The sequence below is a fragment of the Hypomesus nipponensis genome, chromosome 14, assembly GCF_054491055.1.
Source record: "Hypomesus nipponensis isolate SF chromosome 14, ASM5449105v1, whole genome shotgun sequence".
Lineage (NCBI taxonomy): Eukaryota > Metazoa > Chordata > Actinopteri > Osmeriformes > Osmeridae > Hypomesus > Hypomesus nipponensis.
Window position 1 is genome coordinate 20,960,755 of NC_140374.1, and position 23,794 is coordinate 20,984,548.

Consider the following 23,794-nt stretch of genomic DNA (forward strand, 5'->3'; position numbering starts at 1 on the left):
AACGAATACGCTGCGTGTTTTAAATAGCGTTAAAACATTTTTTTTTATAACGAAACGCAATATGTGGCGGCCGGTGTTGATTCTGTGGCGCAGCGCCACAAACTAGTCTGTGTGTGAAACACTGTTAACAGTATAGTTCAGACATAAACATCTAACAGTAGGATTCAATATTTATTTTAATTTGATATATTATTGTCTACATCACATAACAGAGCATGTTATTTAAGTTTATGTTTACAAGTAAAATATATATTAAGTCATACAGAATTATTTGTTATTATACAATTATATAATAAACAATGAAACAATCTTATATAGCCTGCATTTTGTGTTTACATTTATATACAATATAAATTTTCAATTTAAATCAAATATCTTATGTACAATTATACTTTAGGTAATGAATACGAATACATACATTTCCTGTGTTCATATATGTTTAATTATTAAGTGAGATCTAGAGTTCAGGATCTCTAGTCTTCCCCGAACAAAAGTGTGTCTTTAAATGTCCTGACTGACTGAAGCTCTTCCCACACTGGTCACAGTGGTACGGCTTCTCTCCTGAGTGAACACGCTTGTGTCTCTTTAAGTCTCCTGACTGACTGAAGCTCTTCCCACACTGGTCACAGTGGTACAGCTTCTCTCCTGAGTGAACACGCTGGTGTGTCTTTAAGTCTCCTGACTGACTGAAGCTCTTCCCACACTGGTCACAGTGGTACGGCTTCTCTCCTGAGTGAACACGCTGGTGTGTCTTTAAGTTTCCTGACAGACTGAAGCTCTTCCCACACTGGTCACAGTGGTACGGCTTCTCTCCTGAGTGAACACGCTGGTGTGTCTTTAAGGTTTCTGACCGACTGAAGCTCTTCCCACACTGGTCACAGTGGTACAGCTTCTCTCCTGAGTGAACACGCTGGTGTGTCTTTAAGTCTCCTGACTGACTGAAGCTCTTCCCACACTGGTCACAGTGGTACGGCTTCTCTCCTGAGTGAACACGCTGGTGTGTCTTTAAGTTTCCTGACAGACTGAAGCTCTTCCCACACTGGTCACAGTGGTACGGCTTCTCTCCTGAGTGAACACGCTGGTGTCTCTCTAAATGTCCTGACCAACTGAAGCTCTTCCCACACTGGTCACAGTGGTGATGTCTGGCCTTATCCGTGTCCATGCTTCCCTGGATGGGGACCGGGGGGAGGGAGGAAGTGGTGTTGGGGCGTGGTCGAGAGGAGGACAGAGTCTCTGGTCTGATCTCTCCACTCCTCAGCAGAGAGACGTACAGGTCATGGTGGCACCTCTTGATGTGCTTGTGGAGGTAGATCTGGGCGGTGAAGGACAAAGGGCACTGGGAGCAGGAGAACACCTCAGTCTCGGACGACTCAATCCTTGGTCCTGGAAGTGTGAGAGCAAAAAAAAATAGATTTAATACAATTAAATACAAACAGCATAGTTTTCAAATGACAACCTATGGTAAGGGAAGGGATTAACAGGTTGCAATCCTGGTCTGTGGGTTTAATGGTTGTTAGAGGTAGTAATGAAAGAGACAAATGTATTATTGGCATTAAATTAACTTCACTCAAAATCAATGGTCTTGTATATCAGTCCTCTACTATAAGAATGCAGTTAAGGTCAATATTGTAGGTTAAGAACATCTCCAGTCAGTGATTTGTGTGGCTCAATGCTACAAGTCCCTCCAATCTTCCTATCAAGAGGGAAATGGAGAAGAGAAGGGAGGAGAGAAATTAGGGAAGAGAAAGAAGCGGAGGGGGAAGAGGAGAGAGGAGGTGACGTAAGAGGAGAAAAGACAGAGGAAACATAAGAAGAGAGGACATATGTCAGGAGAGGAGGAAAGGAGAGGACATTAAGAGGAGGTACCTCTGGTGGAGCTTTTGTTGTCCCAAAGGTAGTCAAAGGAGATGCCCAGGTCTCTGGCGTACTCCTCTCCGTACCAGACCAGCAGCTCCTCCCCCGGGGCCAGCGGCCGGCAGCAGCGGTACAGGATCGCTCCCCGGTGCTGAAACGCCACCAGGTTCTGTTCCCCCTCATTACGGGCACAGTTCACATACCTGAGGGGAGGAGGAGGAGGAGATGGGGATGGGAGGAGGGAGGGAGGGAGGGAGGGAGGGAGGGAGGGAGGGAGGGAGGGAGGGAGGGAGGGAGGGAGGGAGGGAGGGAGGGAGGGAGGGAGGGAGGGAGGGAGGGAGGGAGGGAGGGAGGGAGGGAGGGAGGGAGGGAGGGAGGGAGGGAGGGAGGGAGGGAGGGAGATGAGGATGGGATGGGATGGGATGGGAGGGAGGGAGATGAGGAGGGGATGGGAGGAGGAGGGAGGGAGGGAGATGAGGAGGGGATGGTAGGAGGAGGGAGGGAGATGAGGAGGGGATGGGAGGAGGAGGGAGGGAGATGAGGAGGGGATGGGAGGAGGGGTAGAGGGAGAGAGATGAGGAGGTAGAGGGGGATCAGAACATGAAAGGTTTAAACCAAGATAAGTTGAAGGAGTAGGGAGACTGAGAACATGAAGGGGAGTAAGGAGGGAAATGAGGAGGCAGATGGGGATCAGAACATGAAGGAGTTGGGAGAGTGAGATCAGTCAACTGACTCAGGGTGTTTTGTCATCACCTCATCCAGTTGGAGTGAGTCTCTGTCTTGGCGTCGATGTACTCGTTACAGTGTCTGCTCTTGTAAATCTGAAAATGCACACACACAGTTTGTGCTCACTTAAAACCCATAGATACATGGTTTTAAAACATACTCATACATTTGGGGAACTTTGTTTCAGGGAAACTTTCTGCTTCACACAAGAGATGCATAAAAGCTTTTTCAGTCAAAAAAATAATTTCTGATTTTGGTTGCTTAACTTCATATTAAAATGTTCAAATGTAATCGTATTCCTTACAAATTCATCAAAACACACTCCCTTTCCCCCTCGCCTCCTCCCCCTCCTCCTCACCACCCAGGAGTATCCACTCTCGATGGCCTCTTCCTCCTCCTTCACTTCTCCCTCGTAAGGGCCGTAGTGTGTTCCCTTGGCGACCACCCCCCCACAGTTGAACACCCCCAGCCCGGCCCTGGGGATATTTGACCTCCTGACCTCCAGGCCGGGCGGCAGGGTAAGTCTGGCCCGGTCTGTCAGCCCCAGGGCTGCAGGGGTGTCGGGGACAAACAAGGGGGCGCCGTGGAGATCACACTCCTTGATGAAGAACGAATTGCACTCCTCACAATCTGGAGGAGAGGCAGTATGTTTACAAATACAATAGAGGTAGAAGAAGGGACGGGGAGAGAGAAAAGGGGAAAGAGAGAGGGAGAGAGATAAAGAGGGAGAAAGAGAGGGTGTCTATCTCACAGAGGTAGTGTATATCTGACAGAGGTAGTATCTTTCTTACAGAGGTTGTGTCTATCTTACAGAAGTAGTGGTCATCTTTGGGCTCCTCCTGCTCAGTATAGTTGACCCTGGGTCTCTCTCTCAGGTTCCTGCCTCTGGAGAACTGGATCTTCTTTGCTGCCCTGCTCCTCCTCACACAGTCTGCCTTAGACAGGCCTGGAACACACACACATTATCCTCAGCCCTGCTCCCCCTCACTTAACGCAAACACAGAAATCACAAAGAGATACACAGCCAGCTAGCGTCTATCACCTCACCTAATGTTGACAGATCACATTTCTCCTGGGGGGCCTCTGGGCCTCCCGCGCCCCCTCTCTGAGTGCCCCCCCCACCGGTGCTCTGGCCCTCCGTTGCCAGGGTATGTGTGTGTGTCGGGGGGCTGGCGTCTCTGAGGAAGGCTAGCTCCTCCTCATTCAGCATTTCTTCCAGGGGGGGTTGGGCCTCCTTGCTGGGTCCTGCTACCTCACCACTGGGGGGCTGGGGGGAGTGATGGAGAGAGAGAAAGACAGAGAGCTCCTCATTTGGATTAAACTTTTAGATTATTTTATTATTGTAGCAATATTGTGTATATCTCACCTGTGGTGCAGGTGTGTATATCTCACCTGTGATGCAGGTGTGTGTGTGGGAGCAGCTCTCCGCGGTGCCGCTGGTCTCCTAAGAGGGGGTCTGGAGGTCCGTGGGGCTTGGAACACACAACAGAACATTGAAACATTCCTCTATGACTTTACAGTCAAACAGCTACTCTCTGATTCCTTCAGAAGCATTCTGAGGTGGTGATCATGGGAATGTATTTGCACTTCAGTAGTGTAGGATTAGTATCACTACAATACTATTACAGTACTATAACAGCTACAACAGTTAACTATTCTGTATGTGGACAGCAGTACTACAGTGATGTAAGATTAGTGTGACTACAGTACTACAACAGTACTACAACAGTACTAGCAGTATTCTTACCTGGAGGGGGTCTCTCCATGCGAGGGGTCCACTCTCCATCTTCTTCAGAATCACTGGGTTCAGGGAGGGGGGCCAGGACCTTGGCCCTGCCACGACGCATGAAAGCTGGAGCAGTGGAGGTCAGACCTGCACAACCACATACATACAAACAATACAAGCTATGTGTTGTAGGTGAATTTTCATGTGAGGTAAATTATTGTTACCCATACTTTGTCCTGCATTACAATCCGATGTTTCCTTGAGATACACCTACAGAGGTGGGGGGCACGATATTTAGCATGAGCAGTTGTCACCTGAATGTAATTTTGATCCAGGAAAACCCTGTTGATAGTAACCACGTGAGACACTGAGAAGGTACGTACCTATGGCCAGCATGGCCAGATGGTTTCTTTTGATGTTTTTAAAGCGGACTTTCTCCCATTCCTCCAACCTGGACCACTCTATCATGGAGAAGTGAGTCTTCAAGTCTGCATACTCGTCCTGTCAGGTCACCACCAGTTCAGACGCAAACTACAACCAAACTTGGAATTCGGGCTGACAAGCAAATTCCCTCTTTAACTAAGATGACTGGCATTGTTAGCATCCATGGCCAGCTAGCTAATGCTAGCCTCACCTCCTCTGAAGAACTCATCTTGGATGAAATCTTCGACGTTGGTCGTCAATTCTGCTGCTTGGGTTTATCTAGCTACAGTACAGTGCAAGAAAACGTTAGCTACCGCTAGCTAGCTTGCGACCACTTCTATCTGCGCTAGTTATAAATTATACAGTCTTTAACTAGTCTAGCCAACATCTGTATCACGAACGGCACGGCACTAGCCACAGTTAATTAATGTATTGTGAATAGACTAGCCACATTAGCTAAATAATTAGCTAACAACTCTGCAGCTATAGTAGTGTACTGTAGTGACGGTTACAACTAACCTAACTAGCTAGCATAGTGGCAGTAGCACCGTCGACTGGTTAACTTTATCTAACCTTACAATGCGACATTCACTTATCAACAGACGAATTTAGATCATTTTAATAACATATTACTAAAGTTAAGTACTTAACGTGAAATTAAACTTGATGAAAGCAGCTAAATACAGCTAGCTACCTTTTAATAAAGTCTTCCAGTCCTAAGATGAACTCAGTCTGAAGTAAACTACCACTGGACCGCGAGACCACCTTTACTGGCGCGAAACTCCAGCGGCGGGAAGTTTCAGCGCCTGCTTGAGACTAGAGAAAACACTGATTGGAGATCACGTGAGGGCTGCCTGTCACAAGTCCATGATGAGGAGTGAAAAGCCGCACAGCATGAGAGTAGAGAAAGGTTATAACGATACCTATACAAAGGGACCTTGTTAAACATCTCGTGTTGCGTATCTTGTGTCTACTGGAAAAGTTCTCATGAAGATGTGTCTCATATATAAGCTGTACTTGATCCAGAAGTGGGAGCATTTTTGCATACGTTTTCAGCTTGATATTCAGACTTTTAGAGTGGAAATGTCACACTGATCTTCGTGCACAATGCATTTTGATCATGGGAGTCAGATGGCTGAGCAGTTAGGGAATCGAGCTAGTAATCAGAAGGTTGTCGGTTCGATACCTGTCCGTGCAAAATGGTGTTGTGTCCTTAGGAAAGTCACTTCACCCTACTTGTCTCGGGGGAATGTCCCTGTACTTACTGTAAGTCGCTCTGGATAAGAGTGTCTGCTAAATGACTAAATGTAAATCATACTGGGTTTATTGTGATGTTTTTTGTGAACATTTTAAGCAAGTGCATGTTGCATAGTAATGGCCGGATGAACATTATGGGAACAAGTAAATCATTCTTTTAATCCACAAGAGAGCTTTTTCCCCCTTTACTTGGCTCTTAAAGTGAAAGCAGAGTGCAAAGGAAGCTTTTTTAGTTTTCTAGTAAGAATAAGTGACATTTCCTTTTATAGACTAGAGTGGTCTTCAACCCTGGTCCTATTAATGCATTAATTCAAATTAATGCTCATTATCAGGCTTAGATAAAGACTCATTCATTTCAATGGGTCAGAAGGCTGAGCGGTTAGGGAGTCGGGCTATTAATCAGAAGGTTGTTGGTTTGATTCCCGACTGTGCCAAATGACTTTTTGTTCAAGGCTACTTGCCTCGGGAGAGTGTCCCTGGCCTGCGCTTACTGTAAATCGCTCTGGATTAGAGCGTCTCCTAAATGTAAATTTGAATCAGGTGTGTTAGAGCAGGGAAACATCTAAAACATGCAGGACGGGGGTCCCTGAGGGACCAGGGTTGAAGACCATAATGCACCATCAACAAACCAGACATTTCTACACAAATGATTACCAATCGAGTGTCACCAGCAAAAAAAACAATTTTGAGATCGAAGGAACTTTCATTGCAGTAAAACACCTCACAGACCGCATAACTGCAGCTTGTTTTTCATGTTTGTTTTTTTTACAAGATCCTCAAATGCAGATAGCATAACGTAATTGCTGCCCATTGTGTTCGCTGTTCTACGGTTCTATGGACATGATAGTTACCCATTTGTTAGAAGTTTGATGGGTAAAACCCCTTTCACATTACGCTGGGTCAGGTTAACCTGACCTAGCTAATTAGTTTTCTGATATAAAGGCTCTTCATTTGATGAATTAGACTGTTGTGCATGAGAGATCTAAGGTCTGCACTCAAAAAGTGTCTTTTGTTCACTTTTTTGACAGACAGTTGGACCCTACACCAGTGCTCCACTGTCTTGCCTTTTAAGTCTTTTGTAAGAAGTCCCTAGCATTTAATAGCCCTTGAAAACTCACAATGGCTGTGTATCCAAGCAACAAGTAAATTGAAAGCTTAACCAGGGATTTACAAAAGCCTGAATCACTGAATTATTGAATACAAGCATCCCAGTAAATCTTTAAAAGCAGGAAAGGAACCTTTCTCAGCGACAAACTGTCACACCAGCACCGCCTTGTCATCAGAGCAGCCAAGAAACGTACGTACTGCCTCATCGTTTATCAATTACAAAATATATTGTTCAGTATCTTAAAAGTATCTGTTTTTAATCAGCATTCCTTATACACAGACAATTGCAAAGTACCTTAAACAGGGCTGCAAACATGATGATTTAAATAGACATCTAGCTTAAATGATTGATTCCAACACAAGATGCAAAATGTAATGAGCAATATAATGACTAAAGTAATGAGTAATCATCAGACGTTTCCATCTGTGTTACTGGACATGCTCCAAATATACAGAAGCAGGAGCACTGTGCTAAAGTGATTGAATTGACTTCTGTCCTGAAAACAACTCATGTAGGCCTACTCTATTCTACATTAATTAAAACAACAAATTAATTTAGCTGACAATTTTATCCAAAGCAACATACAGGGGAAGGGTTTGAACTTACATCTCCGGATCTGCAGTTAAATGTTCTGCTGTTGATCTTTCTCAAAGAAGCAGCAACAGTGCATTCACAGCATTCACAATGCAAACAGTGTATTCAGCTCAGACTGCGTTTGTTTTAGCACATGTTAAAGAATGCACCATCTGTATACCTTATACACCTGCTGCTTAGCTAACCAGCAGTGATACAAACATGAGGAGATCAAAAGAACTTCAACTCAGAATAAACTCTGTGACATTACGACAAGATATTTCATTATCTTGTTATCCAACTTGGAAAACAGTTACTTGCTAAATGTAATGACTTTTCAACCATGGCCTTGCAGCTGTAACATTTAAGGCAATAGGTTAACTTAAAAAGCTGAAAGTATATTTAACTTATGTTATCCATATGGTGTCTGTTTTTGAAGGGCAAAAGGTGTAAAAATAAATCAAAATTTGAAAATCAAGGTAGTCCAGAGTTTGAGGTTTTCTATGTTCTTGTTTATTGTTGTTGACAAATGGATCATCTTGATTTGTCTGTGAGCTATGGCAGGATGCACGCAACCTTTTTCAGGTCAGGTGTCTCCTTTCATCACATGCACATCCTCGCTCCAGGACGGCCATCACACCCAAGATGCTGCCCTCAGACCCTCACTCTCTGGTAACCACGGTAATCAACACCAACCCTGTAGTCTTCCTGTTTCTACTGCTCTGTCTCCTCCTGTCCATCGCCTTGACCTGCGCACCCACCCAGTCACCTATACCAGGTAACGGGTCACATTTAAAGTGTATTTAATAATGGCCCAATTTTTTTTTCTTTCTGATATTACCCACCCAATTTGTTGACTCACATCATACATTTGCTTGGAGCAAAAAATGGACTGCCTGACTGACTTGTCTGCCCCTGTTTCTACATGTCACTGCTACTGTAGGTCCTTCCTATTGCGTGGGCCTGGGCCCTATTCTCTCCTACGGCAGGTTCATCTGGACCGGCATTGGCACAGCTTGCAACTACTACAACCACAGATATGGGAGCATTGTCCGGGTTTGGATAAACGGGGAGGAAACACTCATTCTTAGCAAGCAAGTTATTGTTACTATAGTAACAATGAGTTACTATATTAAAATAGGTTAAGAACATGCCCTTATTTGGTTGTAATTTGAGTGGGGAATGCATCACCTGTTCAAGTCACAGTTATAAATATGTATTTTCAGGTCCTCAGCAGTGTATCATGTTCTAAAGAGTGCCCACTACACCGCCAGATTTGGCAGCAAACAAGGCCTTCAGTGTATTGGAATGGATGGGAGGGGCATCATCTTCAACAGCGATGTTCCACTCTGGAAACAAATGAGGGTGTATTTTACTAAAGGTATACAGAAATAAAAGATTAAGCACTTGAAACAAATGATGAAGTATGAGAAAATCATCAGATCTGACTGTGAAGTGTGCATGTTCGGCCATGTTACTGTAGCTCTCACAGGACCAGGTTTGCAGAGGACAGTGGGCGTCTGTGTTAGTGCCACAGAGAGACAGCTGGAGTGTCTGCAGGATATGACCGACGCTTCGGGACACGTCGATGCCCTCAACCTGCTGAGGTGCATCGTGGTGGACATCTCTAACAGCCTCTTCCTCAGAGTACCTCTCAACGGTCTGTCATGTGGATTCTGATGCTGATTCTGATGTTGATACTGATGCTGATTCTGATGCTGATTCTGATACTGATTTTGATGCTGATACTGATACTGATTCTGATGCTGATTCTGATACTGATTCTGATGCTGATTCTGATACTGATGCTGATACTGATTTTGATGCTGATACTGATGCTGATTCTGATGCTGATATTGATTTTGATGCTGATACTGATTCTGATGCTGATGCTGATACTGATTTTGATGCTGATACTGATTTTGATGCTGATACTGATTTTGATGCTGATACTGATTTTGATGCTGTGCTTCCCACTGTCATTCTCCTCTGTCACCAATAGTTTTCCTCATTAAGTTGAATATCTGTTTTTGACAGTTTGGCTTTCTGTCCTTGTTATACAGAGAAGGAGTTACTAATGAAGATCCAGAACTACTTTGACACCTGGCAAACTGTTTTGATTCAGCCTGACATATTCTTCAAACTAGGATGTTTGTACAAGAAACATGAAAAAGCAGCGTGAGCCCATGTCCATTTGACCTAAAATGCAACGCAATACTAATACACAGATGACTGAGAGTTTAATCAACTTGTCAACATGTATGTCTCAGTAAGGAGCTTCAGGAGGCTATGGAAAGCCTTATTGAGAAGAAAAGAAAGATCATCAAGGAGTCTGAAAAGCTGGATGATGACCGTGACTTCGCATCTGAACTCATATTTGCCCAGGTCTGCCAACCGATTTGTTAAAGTCTTTTTAGGAGCACTTTGCATGCATGGTTCACAATCTCACAGTGTGTGTGTGTGTGGGTGCAGAATATTAGTTTCTGACAGTCAAATGGTTTTTGTGTGTGACTCAGGATCACGGAGAGCTTTCGGCAGACAACGTCCGCCAGTGTGTGTTGGAGATGGTGATCGCAGCCCCAGACACCCTGTCCATAAGCCTGTTCTTCATGCTCATGCTGCTCAAGCAGAACCCGGAGGTGGAGCTGAAGATAGAGGAAGAGATGACCTCTCTCATGGGCGATCACCGCTCTCACTCAGAGGCCACAGGTGATTACTTGTGAAAAACACATGGGTCGTGATCATTACCACCAATAAACCCATGTATTGCTCTTTTCTTTTTTTTTTTTTACAGGTAATGAGGATGTGAAACATTTTGATTTACAGAAACTGACAGTGCTCGAGAGCTTCATAAATGAGTCAATGAGGTTCCATCCTGTGGTTGACTTCACAATGAGGAAAGCTCTGGAGGATGACTACATCGACGGCATTAAGGTTGCCAAGGGAACCAACATCATACTCAACATCGGCCTGATGCACAAAACAGAATTCTTCCCCAAACCAAACGAGTTCAGTTTAGAAAACTTTGAAAAAAACGTAAGTCGAAGCACCGTCGTCATTTTACGTGTGAATGTTTCACTTGGAACGCATGTGTCTTTAGAGCTACTCCATCTCTGATACATTACATTTATATTTAGTCATTTAGCGGACACTCTTATCCAGAGCGACTTACAGTAAGAACAGGGAAATTCTCCCCGAGGCAAGTAGGGTGAAGGACTCAACGTCATTTGACAGGGCCGGGAATCGAACCAACAACCTTCTGTTAATAGCCCGATTCCCTAACCGCTCAGCCATCTGATAGTTCTCTTCCCCTGCCTGCTCTCTCTGACAGGTCCCGAGCCGTTTCTTCCAGCCCTTCGGCTGCGGCCCCCGCTCCTGCGTGGGAAAGCACATGGCCATGGTGATGATGAAGGCCATCCTGGTCACCTTACTGAGCCGCTACACAGTGTGCCCTCGTCAAGGCTGCACCCTGAGCAGCATCCGCCAGACCAACAACCTGTCCCAGCAGCCTGTGGAGGATGAACACAGCCTGGCCATGAGATTCATCCCCAGGGTCACTCAGCCTCCACATACGGAACACAGCCAGCTGAGAGACGTCTAGACACCTGACACTTCAATAAACATGTCCGCTATTACTCACCCAAACTAGGTTGCTTGATGAAAGTGTCTCTAGATTGAACATGCTGTATATCTAATAAGATTAACCCAATTTTTTTGTGGTTTATTGAAACTAAATTAGTTAGTTGAAAGAAACCCCATGTTGAGTGGATTAGACTACACACTCAAAGTCAGTACAGAATTGTGTTGCTTAATATTTAGTTTTGACTACACAATTGTATATGTTGCAATCACTAAATAGCTTAGATACTTTGATTATTCAACCATTTGTGGTCTATATTTACATACATAGTTTTGTCCTTCACTTGGATTATCCTTTTTATCAAATGTATTCTCCTTTCTTCAATATTTGTCCTAAATTATTATTACTATCATTTTGTAGCTTATCTGTTTTAACTCATAAGAGCTACAAATAGTTTTTGTTGCATGGTAATTTTCAAGTATTTCATGTTCTATATAAGAAGACTAACATAAAAGTACATTTGGTAATGTAAACATATTTACACTTTCTACATTCCCAAAAATACATCTACTACAAAGTAATAGCACAGTCAGTTAAAAAAATGTGTTGCATTAAATGTGATTTATTAGAAGCAGAACTAATGACAGGCACTCTGAAGAACCCTGCTCTATCCAGTACCACAGGCATAAATGAACATGCCTCACTGGCATTAGAACATAAGGCATTTGGTCATCTAGCGTTATCATTTCAGTCCTGTTGCCTTTCAGCACTCAAGCAATGCAAACGCAAAACATATTCCCTCATAACACAAATTCAAAAGTGAGAATGATGGTCCTTCTCTGGATTACTGTAGTCTTTAGTTTCAGGACCTAAAAGTCAGTCTTGATTGATCATGTAAGCTGTACAACTAAATCAAGATACAAAACATTTATCTGTATGAATCTATCCAATAAATATGTATTGCATTGTTATATAAAAATATATTTGAAGACTTTCAGAATACACTTTTGTTCCTTGACTTAAAAATGAACCAAATGCATAGATTATCAAAGGTTACATGACAGGGTGTCTGCAGAACATAACATACAGGACAACAACTGCAAATACGTCTCTCCAACAAGAGCCAAGTCACACCTTCTAAACAAACCCACCCCGAGCCTTTTAGAATACGCTCAAACCCACCCCGAGCCTTTTAGAATACGCTCAAATCCATTAGTATACAGACCACGTCAGATGGTTTTATAAACATCTGGTCAGGTCCATCGGACCTTGGATTGATAACCAACCAGTCGAACTTCAGCCCCTACAAGTAATGTGTGACACTTTAGGGACATAAGGATCCAGATTAAATATAATACTTTAAGACATAACAGTTTATGATTCAACACAAGCTGGAAGGAGGCATCTAAAAATAAATATGCTGGAGTTCTCTATACATGTCGTACTGAGAAGTGGAAGAGTAATACCTTACCCTCTTACAAAGTGTCTGAAAGGCACATCAAACCAAAAACAAGTCAAACATTTGCATTACAACTGTCCTACTACCGATTTAGTTCTCTCATATACTGTACATAGTCCCAGTAATGAATTCCAATGACAGTTACAAATGTATAAATTTGATTAGTGTCTCTATCGGACATGCTTCCCATGCATTTCCCATAGTTGGTTAACTAGCAACGTCTTCCGCTTGAAATCCCAAACATCACCTCTGTCTAATTCCATGTTTATGTTGCTACTGCATTGGAAACAATATAAAATAGTAAACATTGTTTGCTTCATACTGGATCGGCTTCTGTTGTTTCTGCTGTGACGTGACCAGTCTGTGTACATGATGATTCCCTTCATGTGTTTGTGTGTGTGTGTGTGTGTGTTCAGTGCTCCTGCAGAGCTTTCTGATAGTGATACAGCAGACTGTCTGGCAGCTCGAGTACAGGAGAGCGCAGCCACACAGCCAGGGAGTCGTCATGGACACGGCAGTGCATCAGACAAGGCAGACCCTGAAGCAGACGGCAAGCCACAATCCCCTCCAACCCTGAGACACAAGAGGAAAAGGTCAACATCATCAGCAGTCCACTTCAAGCCACGGCTTCTACACAGAGACGCCTTTAGGAATGAGAACATCCTGCTCACCTATGATGTCCACCACGTGAAGCTGGAGTTTCTCCTTTAGGGCGTTTAGCGTGGCTGTGAGAGGGTCCTGGTCGTCTTGGACGAGTTTCAAGTTCTGTTTCGTGTCGTGAGTGTAGGACAACCACATTCTCCCATACTCCTCTGTGGACACAGCCAGAGGCCTGAGGGAGTGAAGAGAACGGACTGTTGACGGCACACAATTTGTAAACAGCCAAACTGTACCAAACAAGGCAGACAGATAGCGTATAGAGAGATGGTGTATCTGTTCCTACTGGGAAAGCTAATATATTGACAGATACACCACTGCCTTGACACAAGGTGTACCAATAGTGTATAGCTAGTTTATAGACAGAAGTGTACCTGATAAAGTCAGTCAGGCAGAGTCGGTATGAGAACTGTGCTGCCTGTGGTTCTCCAAGAGGCATCTGGTAGGACAGCACACCAGCCAGCTCTACCTGAGGAGAGGGGGTTTTCATCACCAGGGAGTACTTGTACACTGCAACACCGTGGCCGGCCAGCTCTCCTGGGGCGCCATCAGACAGGCAGGAGACCTGGGGGGGGGAGGTACAACCACATCATGTAGAAAAACGGGCTCGCTTTCTATTAAACTGTTTACTGTTAGACCGTAGCTGTACCTCTAGTTCTCTACACGTGAGCTGCAGTAGCAGGTGTTGGACGTCCGAGTCTGAGGAGTTGGAGACCAAGAGGATGAGCAGGAAGGTCTCCTCTGTGGACACGGTACAGGCTGAGAGCGCCACGTTTTGGTTGGAGCACAGGGGTGTGATGTCGGAGCGGGCCGTCCCACAAAGCTCAGCCGGCAGGTGAGAGCTCAGGCAGGGGTTACTGGGTCTCTCTGGGTCTGTGTGTGTGGCTGGCTCCACAGTGTCCATGCCGATGCCGCTGGTGAGGGGCAGGACGTGGGCTGCAGTCTCCCCTGGGAGGGGCGTCTCCTCCGGATCGCAGGTGCCGTTTGTGGCGGTCAGGTCTGGTGTGCGTTCAGTGTTCTTTGGGGAAACTACCCCATCCGAGGGGATGTTGGTTGAGTCCAGGAGGTTGTTGCCCAGCAGGCTGTGAGAGGATAAAGAGGATCTCTCAGCGGACCCTGACGAGGATCCTTGTTCTCTGGGCTTCCTCCTGAACCGCTGTGGCGCTGCGTCCGTCTTCCCCATCTGTTTGGGCCAAAACCGATGATGAAAAACCCCACAATTCAACCGTCTTTACTTGGAGTAAACATCCAATCACATTTGAGATGACTGTACCAGACACACAGCGTTTTGTGCCCCCAGGCCAACGAAGAGAGCCGAGGCGAGCTGCTGCCTCTGGAGGTCGGGCTCGGGTGTGGGGGTCTGTGTCTGGGGGCTGTCAGCGCTTCCATGCTGGCTGGAGGAGAGGAGGGGGCAGGGACCCTCCACCTGGGCCGCTTCCTCCACCACCTCCTTCTGGGCCAGATAGCCCTGCTTGCCCCACACTCTCTTCACACCGTCCAGCTTCAGGGTGGTGGGGCTGGGGGAAGAAAAAGAAAACACTGGGATGCCATTCTTGGTTCCATACTGAGTCTCTTAAATCAGTGGTCTTCAACCCTGGTCCTCTGGGAGGATTGTCCAGTATGTTTTAAATGTTTCCAAGATCGAACACACCTGATGATTCAAATGAAAGGTTTGCTTCCAAGCTCTGCAGAACCTTGATAATGATGATTCGAATCAGGTGTGTTGGATATCGAATATACAGTGGGCACTGAAGACCATGGTCCAAGACCACTGCTCTAAACCATCCAGTAATACACCATTCACTACCAGACAAAAAAAATGTCTGAACAGATATTGAACGTACGCTGCTCTCTGTGAGGGATCGGTGCTGTTCCCTGAGCTCACAGACAGGAGACTGGGAGACTGTCTGTCGGTGATGCAACAGGAGGACAGACTGACAGGCAGGGACAGGCCGTAGGGCTCCAGGCTCAGGGCTGAGAGAGAAGTCCAGAACATCAAGACGGACGATGACGTCATCATGGTGACAGGTAGAAAGGAGAGGAAGTGTCTGTTGGGGGGAGGGTCTTACCTTTCTCCTGGGACAGCTCCTCTTGTCTCTGGTGGGGAGGTTTGTAGGGGGCAGCTCCAGCAGCGAGGGCCTCAGAGACAAAGCCATCCAGAAACGACAGGGAGGAGTCCACCTGAGCAACGTCAGGACGCATCACGTTAGCAGGCGTCCAATAGAGCAGCGGTTCCCAACCCTGGTCCTCAGGGAACACCTGTCCTGCATGGTTGAGATGTTTCCCTGCTCCAAAACAGCTGATTCAAATGAATGGGTCGTTATCCAACTCTGCAGAAGCCTGCTTATGAACCATGCATTTGAATCAGGTGTGTCGGAGCAGGGAAACATCTAAAACATTCAGGACAGGTGTTCCCCGAGGGAGCAGGGTTGGGAACCACTGCTGTAGAGCAGGTGTGCTGTCCCCTCACAGACTGTGCTGTTGTGTCCCTTACCTCCAGGGGCTCCAGGGTGCAGCGGTACGTCATTACCCTGCTCCGCAGCTCCGCGTCCTGGCTGAGGTGCTGCACCTCCTGAGCCTTCTGCCTCAGCACGGTGTCCAGAGAGCCGATGTACCTGTCGCACACCTGCTGGACCAGGGCGGCGCAGGCAGGGCCCTCACACAGCTTCATCATGGCTGTCAGGACCCAGCTCTTGGTCTCGTTGCTGGTGTGGTTTAGATCCAGCAGCCTGGCCAGGAGGCGTGTGATCGTGGTGGCTTCCAGGTCGTCTCTCAGGTGGGAGTATTCACCAAGGACCTGAGAGAGAGACATAGGGGATGTCATATATTTTTCAAAATAAAATCTAACAATATGTTTTACTTCCATGCATTGCGTCAGAAAACGTTTCTATCATTTACACTAAATGAAATACCTAAAGAGTAAAATCTTGTTTTTTAACTTTTTTTGAGAGACAATCCAGTTCTTGGCGTTTTGATTTCATCTAACCAGGTTCAACACATTCACAGCAAATTCAGGACAACTCTGTGTCACAAGGATCCTGGAGTTATGACAAGCTTCTTTAAAGTGTAAAGTGTTTACCCAGCTGATGACCTGCAGGAATCGCTGGGGCAGTTTGGCTGGATCCTCCTGTAGCAGGCGCACATACGAGTCCACAGCAAACAGCCTCAGGTGTCTGTTCTCCTCCTCGCTGTCGAAGCCTGCGCCGGACACCGTCAGGAACCAAATCAATCAGGCCACGTTAACGAGCTTTTCACTGCCACTGTTGAGGGAGGGCAAGTATGTATCTGGAGTACATGCATTATCTTACCCTCAGAGAGGAGTCTGAGGAAGCTGTTTGGAATATCAGCCTGCATTGTGTCTCCCCCCAGCAAGAACACTGCATTCATGGTCTGAATGAACCACCCATTATCTGGAGCATATGTATAGAGGTTGATAGGAACAAACTCTCAGCAGTCAATGAACAGAAACACCAACAGCATGTGCAAATACAGCCAGAATAATGACGATGATCAATATCTAAACAGGAATAAAAACTGTCACGATAACGAAAGGATATTTTTCTGCCACTTCTGCCACTTTCCCCACCAGGTCGATAGTGCTGTAGTCATCGTTACTAAACCTGAGAAACTCAAGCATCTTCTCCACAATGACCGTCACATTCTGGCCGTTGGTTATCCTGAAGAGTAACTCCAGGGTCTGAAGGGGGACAGAGACATTAAAACATTAGCATATGAACAAACTGGCGGGATCACAACGCGTTTGTAAAGGGCCATGTCTCACCTCGCGCTTGATCATGAGGTCTGAGTGATCTAGACACTCAATGATGGTCACCTGATGCTGCAATGCCAGGTTCGCATCCTGCTGCACCACAAATGTCAGGGCCTTCAGTCCTGAAATCCCAAACATGTAACAGTAGTAGTAAGTTGCTTTGTCTAATGAAAACAGAAGATTGATTGTAAATGTCATTCAAAAAGGTCTTACCCAGATATTTGAGGTTTATCTTAGGAGATAGAACAAAATTCCCAATGCATTTCACAGCTTTCTCCAAGAGCTCAGATTTGGGATGAATTGTGTAAATAGCTCTCACACACTCGTACAATATTGCTGTTGAAAAATTTAAATATGAATTTAAGGACCAGTGTGCAGCCATTTAACTTGAGTTATAGTTCAATGCATTCTGTAAAAAAATAAATAATGACGTACCATAAGTGATATTGTGGTTCATCTCTGCTCTGCGTAAGCACTCGTCAAGTACATCATACATAATCTCGCTTGTGCTGTCAGAAACATAGACATTCAACTGAAAAACCCTTTACAGAAACTGGACACTTTACTCCAGAACATGTCATGTGTTAACATAGAAAGGGGGGTGAATGAGTGGGCACTACAGGGTACCTCTGGTCATCTTTGCCCAGGAGAGCCAGTATTTTGAGCAGCTGGATCTGCAGCCATGGAGCTGGTACACTGTGGTAGTTAAAATCCATGGGGAGCTTCCCCCCGACCACCTGTTTCAGTATGGTCACAAAGCTTCCCGTCAAGTCCTTGTAAACATCGGGGCTCTCCTGTGAGTTCAAAACACAGCATGTTACCTTGACAACGGTCAATGGCGCCATAAGATGTGCTTGTGCAGCAAACACAAACTGAATTGTGAAATCTTCTTTTGCGGCGTTATACTAACTGACCAAAACACTTGACATACACTTGCACCTCTAAGTCGTGTGATTTAGCACGACGGTACCTTTATCATCAGTAGGTAAATGTGTAAAGAAGCTGTCATAACTCCAGGATCTTTGTCACATAGAGCTTTCCTGAACTTGCTGTGAATGTGTTGAACCTGGTTAGGCGCAATCAAGTAGAACTTGTACAGTGCAAGAACTGCCTTCCTCCGAATGATTTCCCTGTAAACATTGACAAATGTTGACAATCAATCACAAGTACAGGGCTAATTTAACTCGAGCAAACAATCATAATAAGATCAACGTTGCGATGCTTACTTTGGATGTGAGAGCTTATCCTCCACTAGAGGCAGAATTGCAGGTATCATGTCTTTGGGGAACATCTGACTGATTACAGTTAAAGCCATGCACACCTCAATAAGGTTTGTGCTTTGAAGATCCTGAAAAAGACGAATGACCTTTCATATTTTACCATACACACTCTCCTCGATAAAATATAAGGCACAGATCTCAGTTGAAGTTTTACCTTTAAAACTGTGTTGACAAGTAGAAGCAGCAACTCGTGGCTTTCATTAAGAAACAAGGACACACCGAGGTAACCTAAAACACCAAGATATCATTCATAAGAATCTCTCTCAGACTCATTTTGTACAGATAAAGGGTATTTGTATCATGCAACAGTTTTAAAAGGAACATACCCACTCTCTTCTCAAGAACACTGCCTTGCTGAGCCAGCTTGATAGCATGAATGTAGGTGAAGGATGCCTCGTAGCCAAGCATTTCACAGTAAATGGCTCTCACCATAATCTCCTTCATCTGCCTCTGATTGAGGATAACACATAATTACAATCAGAAAATATTTGGCTACTGATAACGTACAAAGAAAAGCCCTGTTTAAGCCTTTAAATGAAACTTACCATAGTGGTGTTGGGGGAGGAAACTTGCTCTTTGATTGCGACCAGTTCACGTCTAATAAGCTTCTCCTCTTCCTTTAGTAAACAAAATACAGTCTTTAGTCATTAGCTTAGATAGCTAGCCTGCTAACGTTGCGGGTGCATAAATCAATGTGGCTAGCTAGACAGCCGCAGCTTAGCAATACCCAGTGTTGTAAAACAGGTACATATACATCTAATATGTATGTGTTTAACTGGTATGTAACTCACATGTTTAGAAGTCAGCTCAGTGATGCCTCTGATGAGATTTCCTAATTTGGAGGTGGATGAAAGTTTTCCAGACCCTGATTGAGAGTCCAGTGACAGGAGACTCGGAAGAGCTGTCAGTGTCTTCTCAACAACATCACTCATTGCGGTGCTCAAATAAGGCCTGAAAACCTAGGAATTGTTTGTAAAATGAGACTTAATTATCCATTTGACTACAGTACCCAACGTGTTTCAAACAACGCAGGCAATTATCACTACGGAGAAGAGTGGCATAAATGTTCACATAAACAGGCACGTAGTCGGCCATTGTTTTGATTCGGCGTTTTCTATTGCGTCACTTCCTGTTTTTGCTGGAAAACTTTATATATACGAACAGGAATTGTTTTTACAATGTTCTCGATCAAGCCTACAATAACAGCACTCAAACATCAGCCACGTTAGTATTTCAATAAATACACCATCGCTCAATTATTTATCTATTTCAGTAATGACAAAACAGGCGATTCATATTCCAAAGTGAGTTTATTATGTTTTTGAGATTTTGGTAAATGTTTCCTTATTTTAGCAACTTGTAAGCTATATACATTTAACTAAGGTAAAATAATTGCAACAATAATTAAAATCATGATTAATACACCAATGGCACGAACAGTAGTAGTCTTTATTCTAACAGGTGGAACGTTTTTATTTGAGTGCTGATAAACATCAGGAATTAGTCTACCGTGTATAGGCCAGGATCTCTCAAGTAACAGAAAACGTAAATTCCACAGTAGAAGTGGAATACGGGAAGAAAACATTAAAAAGTACAACACAAAATTATTAGGAAGATAAAGTGACATAAAGTGAGACAAACTTGTCTTCTGGGTGGTTTCTGCTCTATCTCTGGTATGTCAGCAGAAACCAGAACATTCAACAAAAGTCTCTACGCATTTTTGCACATTTCTACATCCTCATGTACACTTTTGTTTATCCAATAGATCTGAGCAAAGCGTCCATGTACAGTATTCTCCTAATCAGTCAATAAGGTTTTCTTCAACATTTTCAATGCTTCTAAATATTTTCCACCTTGTAAATTAATCACAATAAAAATGATAGTCACCCAATGCTATAAAGTCATTTATCTGATATGCATTTGTATATGATATATTGAACTTGTATCACGTGGAATACACCTAAACACATATCTATGATTGTACTGAGGCAGAGTATCCATCTTTTTCAGCTGACTTTTTCTCTTTCACTGTCTTCGTCTCCATCTTTAGGCCCAGACCTGCAATGTAATGACAAAGGTTAATTGCCATTGCTCTAAAACCAGTACTATAGTACTATAGTACATTTGTATAATGTAGTATTAAAATGCAGGATGTTTGAGTGACTGCTCTGAAGGGCACCATCAGGTGATGTGATGAGCCTCACCCTTAGGGTGTGGTCCCAGGAGCCTGAACAGAAGGCTGTTCCATCTGGGGAAACACGCAGAGTGCTCACACGATTCTCGTGCCCGAACAGAATAGACACTCTCGTCCCCTTCAAAACATCCCATACGTTGATGGTGTAATCGTTGTAGCCACAGAAAAGTAACCGACCTAGGCGAAAAAAACCACAATGAATGCATTGTAGAAAAACATTAACATCTTTGAACCTTGATTTATCTCCAACGAAGCCTTTCACGCATCAGGAACGATAGTGTTTTATGTGCAAACGAATGAAAGGCTTCTGTGCAGAAAGATTTACATGTCTTACCACTGAGAGAGAAATCCACGCTTGAGGCACCAAATATGATGCTCTCTTTGGAGTAAATGGCCACTTCTCGATCTGCCCTCAGGTCATACAGCCGACACTGTAACAGACACACTGGTTCAGTCTGTGCATCTCTCTAATCAGCCTGGTTTTCTTGCAGCAACATAATGACTGACTCAGCAACAGACCAGTTGAGAACGGTACACGACTTACCGTAGAATCATCTGAACCCGACGCAAATGCATCTCCGCTGGGATAGTACCTGAAGCCAAACAAAGATGATATATTGTTCTATATCTTGTGTTAGATATATATATATAACCCATACATGTGACAGATGTGGTCTTGCAAGCTCCATCAGAGGTATATGGTATATAACTGTTCGCTCCGACCGGGAGTCGAACCGGCCACCTCTGACTTCCCAAGCGCCACCACTACCAACTACACCAACAAAAAACTAGCAATTTTTCACGCGGGTGGCCTGTTAATTACTTGAGGAGTGATTTTCACCACACACCGGCTACATATATATCTCACATTTGTTGTTTGCTCATCAGTGAACCTGTTGGACAACCTTACCTGACACTATTGATGTCTGACTCGTGGGTTTCAAAGGACTGGATGCATTGTCCTGAGCGCATGTCCCAAACATTTGCCTTCTTATCACAACCCTGCATTACAAGGTCAGAGTTCAACTCAAGGGCAGAAGCATCACTAACAACTCGACTTACATTCCCAAAACACAAAAAACACAAACACGAAATAGATCACTGGGTGAGAAAAATAACTTGTGGAGGAAACCTCTCACCCCTGACACAAAGGTGTTTCCTGTCTCAGAAGGGGCTAAGTCCAAGCACAGCACATCTGCAGCGTGTCCATGGAAACTCTGCAACAGCTGCCCGCTCTCAACATCCCATAATGCACATGTTCCATCTCCACTCGATGTAAGGATCTACAACACATAGTGTCTAAGGGTCATATACACTGTAAGGCTGAAGCAAAGTCATGGCAGTCATATCCTGAGACTGATTATTAATGGTTTGACTCGGATGAGACGAAAGCATGTGACCAACCACACTAAAACACGCTGTTAAAAGTTGTGAATTATTCAAAAGCATTCAAGTCATTCCTCAGAGATACTGTACTGTACATTCCCGAGAGAAGCGCTTTCCCATTACTGGTCGAAAGCCAAAAAACTATTCAAATAAAATCTTGAGACTTGAGTTGACAGTTTGAGGACACATCACAATGGTTTGTACTGCTTATCATAACTGCAGTGAGATAACAGGAGCTTGAATAGAGCTTTTCTCACCTGCATATCTGAATTGGTGAAACTACAGGCAGAAAGGTAGTTTGTATGCATGGCCACAGACTTCTTCTTAGCTGCGAGATTCTCATTCTTGTCCAGAGACAGAGGATACACTGAGCATTTGTTGTCCAGCCCCCTGAGACAGAGCAAACCATAAAGGTCCTTTTAACGTTCGAGAGGTTTGGCAACATGGTCGTTAACTGACTTTTCCATGATGTATTGTTTGAGGCTTTGCAAATGGAAGACTCACCCACAAGCCACAGCACAACCCGAGGGAGCATAGGCGCAGGCCATTACCCAGGTACACGGCATTGTCACTGCATGCTCCTAGGAGATGGCAGGAAAACACAAATGAAACATTCACAATTTGTTCTTTGTCAGGGTTTCATACTACATTTGTTTCAAACGGACAAAGATCTTAAATACCTTGTTAGTTGTGAAGGCATCCCACACAATTACTTTTCCATCCTGAAAAGGCAGACATGTTTCTTAAAAAAAACTGTTATACATGCACCTGTTATTTTGTACACAATAGTACACTGGCCAAAAGAGTGTTCACTGATTTTTTTAAATTCTTAATACGATTTCAGCACCAAGGACAGGGGCGACATGTGCATCCCGTGACACAGTTGGAAGTGGTTTCAAGGAGGGGCGCGCTCAGAATTTCTAAACAGTATTTCAGATTTTTACCTGTGAAGAGCTCACGATCCTCCGCTTGTCCTTACACCAATCCATGCAAAGAACCTTGTTGCCGTGCCCCTTCAGAGTGCGCCTGGTCTTCATCACAAACTGGCCCAATCCATCTAACTTATCAGCCACTTGATGTACTAATGCAGGGGCGACGTAAATAGATGATCGTCAAATGCGCCGCTTGCAATATAATTCCGCCATTTCTCGTAGCAAATAAATTACAGAGGATTTGGGGATGTTGAGAGTTAGTCATTTTAATCTTAACAAGGTCAAATGTAACGTCCACATAACTCGATATACAAACCGCATCATTGACTAAACTGAAATGGCAAAAGATAGCGTCGAATCACATCCATAGTATCATATGGATATAGGAAAGCATGTTATCAATATATTAAATATCTTAATGCACTTCTGATAGAGTAGCCTACCTACAGACAGATATCATGAAAGCGCAGGGAGGTAAACATCTCTATAGTATCAGTGATAGTGCAAAATAAAGAACTCGTGGCGACCTCATGAATGCTGAATAACTGTAAATTACAAATTAGCATGTCTTTTTCGTATTTTACTGTGAAAATGTACGATCGTTTAATTTATTAGTAATTTATGTATTTGCTATTTTGGATAAGATGGTGAATCAGGCCCTGATTTTTGTCTACTTACGTTCCACATCATGCAGCTTTGCTCTTTCATCTTCGAGCTTAATCTTCAACGTCTCCGATTCCGTTTTGAGGTTTGAAAGAGACTCATTTGGTTGTACATCTTGTGACGCCATTTCAGGAGTAATAGGAAATCTCATATGTTTCTGTTGTCAAAGCAGCGATGGGCAGTAAAAGGGGTTTTCAGTCGGGCTCT

At 44.3% G+C, this 23,794-nt stretch overlaps 4 protein-coding genes across 7 annotated transcripts; 1 reads left to right on the forward strand and 3 right to left on the reverse strand.

Annotated features, from left to right (window-relative positions):
* Positions 1-141: 141 nt before the first annotated feature.
* LOC146259139 (histone-lysine N-methyltransferase PRDM9-like) lies at positions 142-5,509 on the reverse strand. Of its 3 annotated transcripts, XM_084673282.1 has the most exons (11): positions 5,424-5,509; positions 4,941-5,012; positions 4,690-4,807; positions 4,328-4,453; positions 3,973-4,052; positions 3,628-3,847; positions 3,392-3,526; positions 2,939-3,210; positions 2,608-2,675; positions 1,867-2,057; positions 145-1,383 (listed from the first exon to the last, which is right to left on the reverse strand). In XM_084673282.1, the coding sequence occupies exons 2-11, from the start codon at positions 4,956-4,958 to the stop codon at positions 458-460; spliced, it is 2,154 nt and encodes a 717-aa protein (XP_084529408.1). In that variant the 5' UTR covers positions 4,959-5,012; positions 5,424-5,509; the 3' UTR covers positions 145-457. The 3 variants fall into 3 exon arrangements, with proteins under 3 accessions (XP_084529410.1, XP_084529408.1, XP_084529409.1); XM_084673283.1 differs by lacking the exons at positions 4,941-5,012; positions 5,424-5,509 and adding an exon at positions 4,537-4,576 and having other exon boundaries at positions 4,690-4,788; XM_084673284.1 differs by lacking the exons at positions 4,690-4,807; positions 4,941-5,012; positions 5,424-5,509 and adding an exon at positions 4,537-4,546 and having other exon boundaries at positions 142-1,383.
* A 3,451-nt stretch (positions 5,510-8,960) lies between these two features.
* cyp19a1b (cytochrome P450, family 19, subfamily A, polypeptide 1b) lies at positions 8,961-11,341 on the forward strand. The gene is made up of 7 exons (XM_084673328.1): positions 8,961-9,048; positions 9,151-9,327; positions 9,731-9,845; positions 9,938-10,052; positions 10,184-10,346; positions 10,462-10,703; positions 10,999-11,341. The coding sequence occupies exons 1-7, from the start codon at positions 8,976-8,978 to the stop codon at positions 11,266-11,268; spliced, it is 1,155 nt and encodes a 384-aa protein (XP_084529454.1). The 5' UTR covers positions 8,961-8,975; the 3' UTR covers positions 11,269-11,341.
* Positions 11,342-11,853: 512 nt separating this feature from the next.
* On the reverse strand, positions 11,854-19,522 carry ap4e1 (adaptor related protein complex 4 subunit epsilon 1). Of its 2 annotated transcripts, none has more exons than XM_084673260.1 (21): positions 19,204-19,522; positions 18,958-19,029; positions 18,739-18,862; positions 18,567-18,640; positions 18,359-18,480; positions 18,103-18,262; positions 17,760-17,926; positions 17,568-17,641; positions 17,346-17,468; positions 17,145-17,254; positions 16,917-17,060; positions 16,672-16,780; positions 16,443-16,561; positions 15,858-16,160; positions 15,433-15,544; positions 15,208-15,337; positions 14,637-14,880; positions 14,013-14,546; positions 13,738-13,832; positions 13,378-13,538; positions 11,854-13,279 (listed from the first exon to the last, which is right to left on the reverse strand). In XM_084673260.1, the coding sequence occupies exons 1-21, from the start codon at positions 19,342-19,344 to the stop codon at positions 13,119-13,121; spliced, it is 3,279 nt and encodes a 1,092-aa protein (XP_084529386.1). In that variant the 5' UTR covers positions 19,345-19,522; the 3' UTR covers positions 11,854-13,118. The 2 variants fall into 2 exon arrangements, with proteins under 2 accessions (XP_084529386.1, XP_084529385.1); XM_084673259.1 differs by having other exon boundaries at positions 13,738-13,928.
* Positions 19,523-19,722: 200 nt separating this feature from the next.
* On the reverse strand, positions 19,723-23,761 carry gnb5a (guanine nucleotide binding protein (G protein), beta 5a). The gene is made up of 11 exons (XM_084673320.1): positions 23,603-23,761; positions 22,937-23,073; positions 22,673-22,714; positions 22,497-22,573; positions 22,250-22,382; positions 21,746-21,889; positions 21,517-21,608; positions 21,151-21,199; positions 20,941-21,037; positions 20,617-20,783; positions 19,723-20,470 (listed from the first exon to the last, which is right to left on the reverse strand). The coding sequence occupies exons 1-11, from the start codon at positions 23,736-23,738 to the stop codon at positions 20,459-20,461; spliced, it is 1,086 nt and encodes a 361-aa protein (XP_084529446.1). The 5' UTR covers positions 23,739-23,761; the 3' UTR covers positions 19,723-20,458.
* Between the last annotated feature and the right edge of the window lie 33 nt (positions 23,762-23,794).